At 43.8% G+C, this 12,799-nt stretch overlaps 1 protein-coding gene across 3 annotated transcripts in view; it reads right to left on the minus strand.

Annotated features, from left to right (window-relative positions):
• PDGFD (platelet derived growth factor D) overlaps positions 1–8,428 on the minus strand; it is a 222,222-nt gene extending 213,794 nt beyond the window's left edge. For 2 of the 3 annotated variants that reach the window (XM_055306378.1, XM_055306377.1), the window contains exon 1: positions 8,043–8,428. In XM_055306378.1, coding sequence (XP_055162353.1) covers positions 8,043–8,166 — 124 coding nt within the window. In that variant the 5' untranslated portion in view covers positions 8,167–8,428. The remainder of the gene's footprint in view (positions 1–8,042) is intronic. The other variant, XM_055306379.1, reaches the window with a different exon arrangement.
• Between the last annotated feature and the right edge of the window lie 4,371 nt (positions 8,429–12,799).

Genomic DNA, 12,799 nt, shown 5'->3' on the forward strand with positions numbered 1-12,799 from the left:
AGACAGTCCTTTGCAGGTTGGAACATTCTGGTCTTATTCAATAAGAAGCCCAAGCCAGCGACACTTGCTTAGGTCTTATGGATGCTTTCCAAGGCACAGAAAGACAAAGAGGCAGAAAAAGTATCAGCTGTCAGATCTCCGTACCAACAGCACGCATTGTTCTAACCCATCCTGTTCTCTATTCTACTATCATACTCCTATTCCGCTGTGGGTGTGAAAACCACACAAACAAGGGCTGGAACTTACATGGAATATAGAAGTAAATGGTCTTTCAGTTCTATCCCATGAACTTACGAACTCATTTATAAACTCTGCAACAATGACTTTGGCTTTGAAGTGGGCTTCTTGCATACTTACTGATTCATTCAGTTGCATTTTACACAGCAGAGGTTGCTGAATAGTTAACGTCTGTTAAAGCGGACTGTTGCTGGGGCGCCTGGGGGCTCAGTAAGTTGAGTGTCCAACTCTTGATTTCTGCTCAGGTCATGATCTCAGGGTCCCTACATCGGCTCCACACTCAGGGGAGATCTGGTTTGAGATTTCCTCTCTCCCTTTTTTCTCTCCCCCACCCCACTCATGAATTCTCTCTCTAAAATAAAGAAATTAATCGTTAAAAACTCAAAGTGGGCTGTGGCTACATTGCTTACTGAATGTCTCAGTGAGATGAGGAACTTATTGGGTCTGAAATGACTTGTTTGAAACTAACAGTGTGTGATTCAGCAGGCCCAGCAGCTTTCATGAAGCTCCTTCAGCCCCAAGAAGGCATGCTGGCCTCCAAATTCCAGAATCCTAAGATACAAGATTCTAAATCATTCCTGGCTCACATGTGCAGGCAAAGTGCTAAAAACCTGTCTTCATGAACACTCTACAAAAAACAGTACTCAAATAAAAAATCTAAAATCATTATTCATCATTCCTCGTATGAAAGACTCTTATGCTTGTACCAGGTGCTTCCACAGACACCCTATCTCCCAATTATACAAAAACCACTAACCTGCACACAGCACAAAACACAAAAAAGCACAGTATTAATCCATCGATATTAAAGCTAATATATTGATGTCTGCATACCATCCATGGTGCAGAGCAAAGATACATTATTATATGCATCATCAGTGCTTGTATAAATAAGGCATACTTCATTTTTATGTTGAAAAAAATCACTGGAAGAAAATATTTCTTCCTGTACCTGCACTTGTGCACTTTAGTGTCTCGTGGGCTTATTCCTTTATTTATGACTTACATTTGGTTCTGGAAAACTGTGTGAGGAGAGAGAACATTTTTTTTTGCCGCAGTATTTGTCTTGGATTCTTTCGTTTTTGCTATTATATATTATCCCCCTGTACCTTTTTGCCAAAACTGTTCTTCACATAGAAGTTATTGTAAAAATGTTCCCTTTTAAATCGCTTTAATTCTGAAATACAGAAGTTTAAGATACCTTAAAATGCTGTAAACACACCAAACAGGTTGCTATCCCTAGTTACATGATCTTAATGTGACGTCAGGTTCAGCGAGCACAATCTAGTATCTGGGGTGCGGAGCTACAGGGGGTCAGCCAGGGAGAGGGGATTTCAGTGAGGTCCCAGGGCACTGGCCCCTTACATCTGGAGATTTCGAACTAGGAAAATCAGTCACATCCGCCACCATCAATTTGAAAACCAAATGGTCCAGTGTTTGTCCCACAGGCAGTGGAGGCTCCTGATCACAGCACTGGCCTGGCTGACTGCTCAGGAACACTGGCACCCAGTATTCAACACAGCACAGGCCCCGTCTTTCTCCAAACTAATTCTTTCAGTGGCTTCTCACTGTCCTATAATGGCCAGACTCCCTAACATTCCTTCCCAGAGCTTTAATTAGTGGACATGTGATGGCTATGTTCTCATCTCCTAACCTTGGCAAGGGCTGTCTCCCACTGGCAAACTCTACCCTCTTTCCTCATTGTGCACAGCTTCTAATTCCTACTCATCCTTCTTTCCCAAGGTTAGACATCACTTTCTCCAGGAAGCCTTCCCCAATCCTTCAAATCGAGATTATGTGCCCCCTGTGAATTCCCACACCCCTGTGCATTTCCTCCATGAAAGCAACAATCTCATGGCACTGTGCCTTCACACTTTTCTAACCACAAAATAATCCTTTTTAAATAAACATCTTCTGATGGATTCAAATATGTGAAGTAGAAATGTAGAGATGAACATGGAACAGTTATTCTGCTGAGGAAGGGGTGGAGAGCCTGAGGTAAAGGGTATTTGGCTTCCCCGTTCCATGTGTTATGACCACGATGGTCCTTCTGGTGAATCCTGGGACTTACTGGACTACCTCTGAAAGGCAGCTGTAACACACTGGCACTGAACATGTATTTGTCCATATTGTCCAGGAGATGACAGGCTGTAAGAAGGCAGGAACCGTGCACGTCTTATTCATGATGTGCTAGATAACTAAACACAGCACAGCAAAGATAGATAACTGGCAAAGATTAGAGAGACAATAATTGCCAAAAAATGAATAAGTTACAGTGGGGGCAGCAGCAGAGCTCAGGACAAAGGACTATTTGTACATTCGTCTTCAACCTTTCATGCTTAGAGAACAGTCCACATCAGGTGAGGGGCAAATTAAATGAGATGTTAAAAAGAAGTGGGAGCACTGACGTGATTCCCTTCCACCTGCAGCCATCAGACTCGTTTGTGAGAGACCAAATCAGGACCCGAACGACATGGCATGGATGAGCTAGAAGCAGCCACATCTGTCTCGCCTAAAAGATGTTTTTATTTTAATAGAAGGAAGAATTTTATTAAGATGCTCAAAGTATCTTTTTAGGCTAATCAGATCAATTCAGCCAGGAAAATTGAAGAGTAGTTCCAGAAGGAGACGATGTGCATTATGACTCAGCTCTCAAGGACAGGGAGATAAATACACACATCCGTCCAGACTCAGAATGATGGGCTGAGACCTGTGTGACAGCATGCTTATCACTGCTCATTAGAGATCAGTGACTCTGGGGACGCTGCCCCACTGGTTGACCCTATCATTCCCAAACATCCCCTGAAAGGGAAAATCCCATAGACAAAAAATCAGTCATTATTGTAACTCACAATCTAGTGGCATTTCCTCCTAGAGAGTATGTCCACCTGTGTAAACTCGCCTCTCTAGAAGAACCTATATAAAATACTATAACCTATGGCAACAAGTCAAAGCCATGTTACGTTTAAAATATTTAGTCATCACTATGCTCTATGAGATTATGAAACTTTAATATCCTTTGAGTCGAATAGAAAATATAAACACAGAAAATAAGATCTGACACTAAACTGATTCTTAGCTTTCAGACACTTTAAAAATTATTTATTTATTGCAAATAATGCTGCAATTTAGAGAATATATATCCAATATATATAAGTGCATATAAAGGATATTGTATGTCAGTGCTACTTCAAAAAAAGCTAGGGATGATCCTGGAGTCCCAGGATCGGGTCCCACATCTGACTTCCTGCATGGAGCCCGCTTCTCCCTCTGCCTCTCTCTCTCTCTGTGTCTCTCATGAATAAATAAATAAAATCTTAAGAAAAAAAAAAAGCAAATGGGGCACCTGGGTGGCTCAGTGGTTGAGCCTCTGCCCTCAGCTCAGGGTGTGATCCCAGGGTCCTGGGACTGAGTCCCCTATCAGGCTCCCCACAGGGAGCCTGCTTCTCCCTCTGCTTGTCTCTACCTTTCTCTCTCTGTGTCTCTCATGAATAAATAAATAAAATCTTTAAAAAAGTATTTAAAAAAAACAAAAAAGTAAATAAAACCTAGTAATTTGTTTACATTGTCTTCTGTTTTGTTGCCTTCCCTAAAAGATCTAATCTTTGTATTGAAATCAATATGCTGCCATCATTTTTTTAAAAGATTTTATTTATTTATTCATGAGAGACACACACACACAGAGAGAGAGAGAGAGGCAGAGACACAGGCAGAGGGAGAAGCAGGCTCCATGCAGAGAGCCTGATGTGGGACTCGATCCCGGGACTCCAGGATAAGGCCCTGGGCTGAAGGCAGTACTAAACCGCTGAGTCACCCGGGCTGCCCAATATGCTGCCATCATTGATGACAACAGAAACCCAGTGTCTAAGAAACAAGTAGACTCCTTAAAGATCTAAGACCACAATTAGTAAAACTGCTGTTCTATTACTAGAGAGTGATGATGTAACAGACAATTCAAGTTTGGCATGTTAAACAAACAAACTCCATTAAATTCAGAATCATTTCCCAACAGCACCTGAAAGCAACAGAAAAAACAACAAAAGGTCAAGACAATGAAGAGTGCATCTCTATCCTTAACCACTCCCTCCAATGGGAAGTTCTATCTAGTTACATTCTAAAATAAGTAAGGAATACTGTCAGTTAATTGGTACCTTTCTACTTCTTGATCCACACTCTGAGCAACACCAGTTGTGACCATTTATTACAAAAGCACCAACTTTGCAGGCACTAAAATAAGAATATGTTGACTCTGCTGCTAAATTAAGACTTTCTCTGTGCTAAGAGGCAGATCAGGAATGGGCATCAAAAGGAAATCAGTTTAAGGATAACAAATATGATATAAGGAAGTGTAAATATTCAATTAAGTTTTGCAGACTATTATACTTAATCCCTTATTAGCTGTAGACTCTGGTTTCCTCCTACAGACAGGGACCAAATTCTACCATCACTGGGTCACCTTTAGCCATTCTGCAGGTGCTGGGATGGGGTCTGCACGTACCCCCTTTACAATGAGAACAAGTTGTGATGGAGAGTTCTGAAAGGCCAGGAGACAGTGGCAGACCAGCCTCCCACACTGAGTAGAAGGAGGTTATCATTTATCAACTCTAACACTTCCATATCCTTTCTAGTACTCCAGCTATCTGGAGCTATCAGGTACAACTAAAAGCTTCTGTGTGTGTCAGTCTGGACAGGATCCAACACAACTCATGCCCAAGAAAGGATGCCTGCCCTGTCTGTTCTCATCCTGACTCCAGCATTAGGTAGCAGCTAACTGCATTAGCGGGAACACTTCGCTGGCCCTCATCTGTGAATGAAGACAGCTCCATCATTAGATATCTGTTTCTAAAACCACCATTCAAGGGTCATGGCTAATTCTTTGTTGTGACTTCCTACCACTTGTAATCTGAGGGCCAGGTCTTTGAAGGCCCCTAAGTTAATGTTTGGGAACTTTCACCTTCTCTATTTCCCCTTAGTACATTCCATGCCCATGTCCTCCCCAGACTTACTTGCAGTCTTACCCTGATAGTCAAAAGAGCAAGACTATTATCTTCCTTAACAAAGGAACTTTGGGGGAACAGTTCAAAATGTCTAGAATCAGAACAAGGGTTTTAATTTGTTATTACTTTCTCTCATCAGCCCAATTGTTGTGATTAAGATTTTCCAAATGATGTTTAGACTTTTTCAAAGATCCTTTATTCTTACTTCCTCACCAAAACCCTATGGCAGTGTTTCTCAACTTTTTTTTTTTCATTGTCATCAATCCTCCCTTCAAGAGCCTGTTTAGAGTTTCTTTCCTTTTTATTGAAAAAAAAAGATTTTATTTATTTATTCAGGAGAGACAAAGAGAGAGCAAAAGAGGCAGAGACACAGGCAGAGGGAGAAGCAGGCTCCATGCAGGGAGCCTGATGTGGGACTCGATCCTGGGTCTCCAGGATCAGGCCCTGGGCTGAATGAAGGTGGTACTAAACCGCTGAGCCACCAGGGCTGCCCCTCCTTTAAAAAAAAAAAAAAAGATTTTAGTTATTTATTCGTGACAGAGAGAGAGAGAGCGTGGCAGAGACACAGGCAGAGGGAGAAGCAGGCTCCATGCAGGAAGCCTGATGTGGGACTCGATCCTGGAACCCCAGGATCAATGGCTGAGCCACCCAGGCATCCCTAGACTTTCTTTCCTAATCATATCCCCACCCTATGAAATGTTAACACTGCAGATACACTATCTATCTCTTTATATATACTGACCCTTTGGACAACCACAAACCATTGTAGTATTTAAGATCCTTTTCACCCTCTAAGATCTGATTTTGCTGTTTTGGGGCAATTTTGTCTCTCTTTGAGAATGAATGCTTTGTAACACTTGGGAATAAGATGCCTTTTGAAAATTTCCCAAACTAATAATCCACTATGATCATTAACTTTTTTTACTCTGTATATAACAATTTTTCTTAGTCTAACCTTTACCCCTCCTATTTTTGTTTGCAAAATGAGACTGACATTTAGGAAAGTGTTGAGCAATCCAAATTAATCAAAGTGTGTGTGCATGTGTGTGCTGTTAGTAATTGCAAAACAGCTTTAACTAAAATATGTATAAATTGATCCAGGGTAGTTTTCAAAATTTTGATAAAATAAAGCATTTATCATATAGACTAGATAGATGTATAGAGTTTTAACAATGAAAACTAAAAGGAGAGTGTCCTTTAAAAAAAAAAAATGAGCTGCATGACTTGGTTTTAGTTGGAATCTTGGGTTACCAGGCAATGGTTACATACTTTTCGTTTTCTGTCCTTGACATCTTGTAACTGATACTTGGGAGGCTAAGGATTACAAAATTATGGCTATGAAGTCATGCAAATTATACATGGCATTTTACTCTACACAGCTAAGAGGGCATATAAAGTGCAAACGTTAACAAATGTAAAAACTCAACCAGGAGAAGATGGTCTCTGGTAGAAACATTAATGAGGGAAGCAAAACTATAAAAGTTTGGTCTTGAGCCTACACCTTTTTTTAAGTTTCAGTAAGGAAATTCTATGTTTTAACTAAGATGCAGGGCAATCCACTGCTGGAATATTTTACATAAAAAAACCGTGAAAGAGTAATTCTGGAAATGCAGGGGCATCTTTTGGCCAGGAGGTAACTCTAAGGCTTCTCTGTGTCCCCTCCACACAACCACACCTCTTCCTATGACTGGAACACACTGAGATCTGTAGTGTTCTTGACACCGGAAAATACAGTTTTTTGTTGTTGTTTCATAGTTCAAAAGTCTTTCAGTAAAGTCTGAATAAAGGGCAAACCAAGAGAGAAACTGATAAGGGAATAAAGTGTACAGTACGAATTTATGGGAGAACATGGATTGCCAACTCAAACAGTGAAGCCATTAGGAAGCGCTTGGCGAACTCCTCAGAGGCTGCACTGGAACTTTCAGCAGACAGAAAGACAGAAAGACGTCACTAATGAAGGAAAAAACAGAAATCTATGGGTCAGCCCAAGCAGATGGCAGAAACAGCTTCCCACGACTGGCAGTATCAGTGGTGCTGGAGAATAAAGGAGATCAACTTCGGATCTTGCCCGAAGCCCAGAAAGTAGATAAGCTCCATTTCAGGCTCCGGGCCCACTGACCCAGGTGTCCTCCAGGGTAAAGGCAAACAAGCGGTCCAGACGGCTCCGGTGCTTCAGCAGCTGGAAAGCCTCCTGTGCCCTGCGCATCGGAACTGAGGGCCCAAGAGGGGCCCCGGGGGGTCCCGCTGAAACCCCAGTGTCCCAGGCTCCCCGGCTCTGACCTCGCGAGCCACAGCCCCCGCCCCCCGCCCCCTGGGAGACCCCTTCTGTGGGCAGTGCGGGCAGACCCCGCGCACCGCCATCTCCGCGACACAACATGGAAGTCCCCGTCCATTCCAGGCACGACTGCAGGGCATCGTTCCCTGACCGCCTCCTGACACAACGGCTACGAATCGCCCCGGGAGGGAAGGCCAGTCTCGAGGCTCTCCGCCGCCCATAAGCGCCCACCTACCCGAGTCTGCAGCCCCGCAGGTCGAGACCCCCCGCGGGGCGCGCAGGCGGCAACTCCCGGAGCCCCGGACCCGGAGCGGAGACGCGGGGCTCGGGGGACCGGCGGGGCCGCCCTCGGCCACCCGCCCACCTGCTCCCGCCGCCCGCAGCCCGGACCCGGAGTGGGGCCGGCACGACACCCCCGTCCCCGCCTTCACCGGGTTCCTACGAAAAAGTTTGCTAACAGACAGAAGCAAAGATGACAGCAAACAAAAACCCTGACTTTGTTTAGGATTAAAGCAAGCCAGCCCGTCTCTCACCATCTCGCCTGAGGTTGGCGTTGCGCAGGGCTTTGACGGATGCGCTCTGCGGGGCCGCGGCGGTGTCCCGATAGCTGCAAAAGTTGGCGCAGACCAGAGTGTAGACGAGGCCGAGCGGGCGCATTGGGTCGGCGACCCGGGGACCCCAGGGTCTGCGCGGGAAGAGCAGGGGCCGCGGCCGGACGCCGCCTGTGCCCAGCGGAGGCGGGGGCCGCACTTCCTGCCCGACGGCCGGGCCGTGTGGGCGCCGCCTCCCCGGTGCGGCGGGAGCGAGCAGCGGCGGGACGGGCCAGGTCCACGCGGTCCGTCCCTCCCGCGGCTACACCGGCCGCTCAGGAGGCGGGGGCGGCGCGCCGACCGCGGTGGGGGGAGCCGAGCGGCCGCGCTCTCGGCCCGACCCCGGGTCCCCCAGCGGAGAAGGCGCGCTCGGCCCCGCCCCGCGCAGGCCGGGGGGTGGGGGTGTTTGCGGGGAGGGGGGCGGGGGGGTGCAGGCCCGGCGGGGGGTGAGGGGTGCGGGGGTCGGGAGGGGTGCGGGTGCGCAGGCCCCGGGTGTGGGTGCAGGGCGGGCGCGGGGAGGGGGACCTGGCCCTCCCCACCTGCCCCGGGGTCAGCCCTGCTCCGTCCGCCAGCGGGGGAATCAGGAAACCGGGAAGCTGGAATCCCCAAGTGGCGGGCAGAGCTCCCGCCGTGGTTGGGGGGCGGTTTGGGATGGGGCCCGGAGTTGGAAGTTAGCAGGAACCACAATCCGATTCTGCTTTCACAGGATGTCACCAGGTGAGCAAGCGAGGCAGTGCTGGACTCTGAGCTGCACGGGAGCTCCGGTGAGTGTGACCTTAGCCAAGTCAAGGTTATTTCACGGGGATGGGGGGAAGGGGGAACAGCAGGTCCTCCTTCTAGGGCCCCCGTGTGGTGAAGTGCGCTAGAAATGGTCGAGGGTGCTCCTGAATGCCCACCCAGCCCTGCACAGTAGAGGGGGCTAGAGGTCAGGGTGAGGTTGGACAGGAGCACACCTTACACTCTGTCACTTCAAGGTCCATAGCACGAGACAGAGCACCAGGTCCTCGGGGCCTCCCTTCTCTCTGTATCTGGGAGCTCAGAGGTCCAGAGGAACTGACTGGATTCTAGGAAGTTCTGCGTCATGCATCTGTCTACCCCGGTAAGAACTATATTTGGAACAGGAGTAGGCCTCGGGCTCTGTTGCTTACTAGCCTTGTCACCTTGAGTGAAGCACCTGACCTCTAGAACCTCAGTGTCTTTACTTAGAAAAGGGGGGGGGGGCATATTTAGTTTGTATGGTTGTGGAGAGAATTATATGAAATAATTTTAGTATTTAACTTTGTAGCTGAATTAAAATCCAAATTTACACAATCTCTCGGCGGCTCATTGATGAGACCTAGAAGAGGCGTTTACTGGTCTCCTTTAGGCCTTTACACCCCCTGAAAGTCTGGGGTGTGAGAAGTAAGTGATATCCGGAAGAGAGCTGGAAGCAGCTGAGAAGAGTAGGAAGTTCAGGGAGGGAGACCTCCAACACCGACTAGGGTAACTGTGTTCTTTCCACATATGCCGAGATTCATGTGGTTCATCTCCTGATATTCTGTCTGAAATACGGTCTCACAAATTGCAAATTTCAAGACCAGCATGATCACCTTTTCTATTAAGACTTTATTTTTTTCAGAGAAGTTTTAGTTTCACAGCAAAATTGAGTGGAAAGTACAAAGATTTCCCATTTGCACTTGCCCCAACACAGCCTCTACCATTATCAACCAGGGCCTACTACAGTGGTGTATTTGTGATAATTGATGAACATACAGTGACACATCATAATCACCCAAAGCTTACATTATGGTACACAGTTGGTTACATATGTTACACGTAAGGACTACATTATGGTTCATTCTTAGTGTTGTACATTCTATGGTTTGGAAAAAATATGTAATCACACATATTCATCAGTATGATGTCATATGGACTTTTACTGCTCTAAAAATCCTGTTTCTCCAGCTTTATTTTTTCCATAAATAGAATGGAATACACTAGCTTTGAGATGTAACTATCAAAGTTCATGGCAGATATTAACATTGTTTTATAAATATTTTGTTTTAAACACACATCCATAGGGACATAAAAGATATTTCTATGGAGCATGATCAAAAAAGTTTGAAAGTCACTAGAAAAAAGGCTGATCACCTTTTTTTTTTTCTGAAGAATTTAATATTTATTCATGAGAGACACAGAGAGGCAGAGACACAGACAGAGGGAGAAGCAGGCTCCATGCAGAGAGCCCAATGTGGGACTCAATCCCAGCACTCTGGGATCATGCCCTGAGCCAAAGGCTCAGGCTCAACTGCTGAGCCACCTAGATGTCCCAAAAGGCTGATCGCCTTGTCTCAAAATATAATCAATCCCTTTAAGAGGCATGAAGGAGAGGCGTAAAACTTGGGTTTGCATTCAATCATTTACTTGCTCAACAGGTTTTAATTAAGCAATAGATTTTCCCTTTGCCATGCCCTAGTCTAAAACCCCAGGGGATAATATACTGAACATAAGAGAAAGGTATCTAATCCCTTGGAGCTTACATTCTAATGAAAAGGAGATCATAAACAAGTAAGGATACACAGATGGATAGATAGATAACATATATGTAGATATATGTTGTATATGAGAAAAGAGTCAGAAACTGATGAGGTAGGAATGAGTTACTAATTAAAATATACCATTTTAAAAAAGTGGTTGAAAACGCTTATTAAATTTCAGACCTAGCTCCTGAAATGAGGATATATGAAAAAATGAAAAAAAAATGTACAAGTGGTGTGGTGTATGTTGTGACCAGCATCAAAATGCTAAAGAGGATTATTTATCTCAATATATAAAATATTGAATTTAAAGCAGTCAAAATAGTGTTGCCCAAGATACTAACACTGTGTAGTGTAAAGGCATTGTAAATTCATAATGCCAAAATTTTAGCTGAGAATAGTAAAGGATGTCACATGGAATCTGCATTTTCTTGATTTTTAATGTCAGTAAATACCAAAATCAATGATAAAACCAAAAAAACTAGGGAGCTGTGCCTCATCAACTCTTCCGAATCTGGTTTTCAGTATTACTTAATAATTAATTCTTAGAAATTAAGTTGGTTACACCAACTAATGTATCATTGTACACAGAATAGGCCCTTAATAAAGATATATTGAGAGTCTGAGAAAGGTCTGGTATCAAGATAAAAGAAAAGATGATTCAATTTACTTTTTACCTGTATCTTAAACTAACTTAGCAAAACATAGAATTTGACACTTCATTTTTAAATGCTGATAAGCCAGTTAAAAGAACATGAGCCAACACAATGAATCAGATTTATAAATATTTATTAATATTCAGGATAAAATAAATTAACTATTCTATATTTAGCCATTGTTCCGTGACATTCATATAATTGATATTTCTACTGTTTAGAAAAAATTTAAATATGACAGTAATTTATAATAGATCCATGCAAAGTGGCATTTATCTCAAACACATATTCTTAGCAGTGATGATTTGCTGAAAGGGTAGGTTAGGATGTGACACCATTTTTTTCATATACTCTCTTCCTTACATAAATAGAACACAGGAATGGTGTTTTCCACTACATTTTCAAATATGCTTGGCTTCTTTCACAAACTCATAAAAGCCACAGTGGAAAAGGAATGAAACGGGGCATGTCTCATTTCTGCAAGTGGTTCATACCAATTTTATTTTTTTAAACTAGACTTCTACCAGTTTTAACTTCTAACTCAGTGCAGGAACTCTCTCTTGAGTATAGTATTTAGATTATGAAGCCTGCTCTCTTCAAAGACGACATCCCTGGATTAGTCATCTTCAACTCACTGATCTCAGAAAAAGCAGAACACTCTGACATAAAATCCTAATTTTGCTCTGCTGATGGACTACTGATCTTTGGAAGTATTGCACTTCTATGGGACGTAGATCTGTTTCTGTAAAATGGGAGTGTTACACTAGATGACCTTCAAGATTTCTTTTGGACATCTATTTTGTTTGATTTGTAAAATCTCGCTATCTCCCTCCTTCCCTCCCTCTCTCTCTCTTAACCCTGGTCTATATATATATAGCTTTATCAAGCTCAAATGCATTTAAAATAGTTGTTAGAAATTTTGAGTATATACACAAATAAAAGTTTTCTACAAACTTTAATGAGCTGATATTTGAAATTTTGATAACTAACATATGAAGTATTCCCATGCTTAACTGTGATTTCACCATTGGCTTTTTCAGTTACCAGCGGACAACCAAGGTCTGAAGCCTACAGATGGTTATTCTGATGACTCTTTGGAAGGCCAGTAGTATCCCTAGTTTTACATCACAGTTCCTGTGTCACTCACGCACCTCACCTTCCATGAGCTCATCACGTAGGTACTTTAGCATCTCATATACTCACAAGAAGAAAGGTGAGTCCAGTAAGATACTTAGAGAGAGAGAGAGAGAGACTACATTCTCATAACTTTTATTACAGTATATGATTATGATACTTCTATTTTATTATCATTGTTGTTAATCTCTCACTGTGCCTCATTTATAATTAAACTTTATGGTAGATATGTACGTATAGGAAGAACATGGTATTCATAGGGTTTAGGGCTGTCTGCAGCTCCAGGCACCCGCTGGGGTTCTTGGCACGTATCCCTTGTGGATAACGAGGAATAACTACTGTAACAAACTAACTCAAAGTTTGGCTTATCATCTAATATTAATAGTTACTTTTG

The sequence above is a fragment of the Nyctereutes procyonoides genome, unplaced genomic scaffold (assembly GCF_905146905.1).
Source record: "Nyctereutes procyonoides isolate TBG_1078 unplaced genomic scaffold, NYPRO_anot_genome, whole genome shotgun sequence".
NCBI classification, from domain to species: Eukaryota; Metazoa; Chordata; class Mammalia; order Carnivora; family Canidae; genus Nyctereutes; species Nyctereutes procyonoides.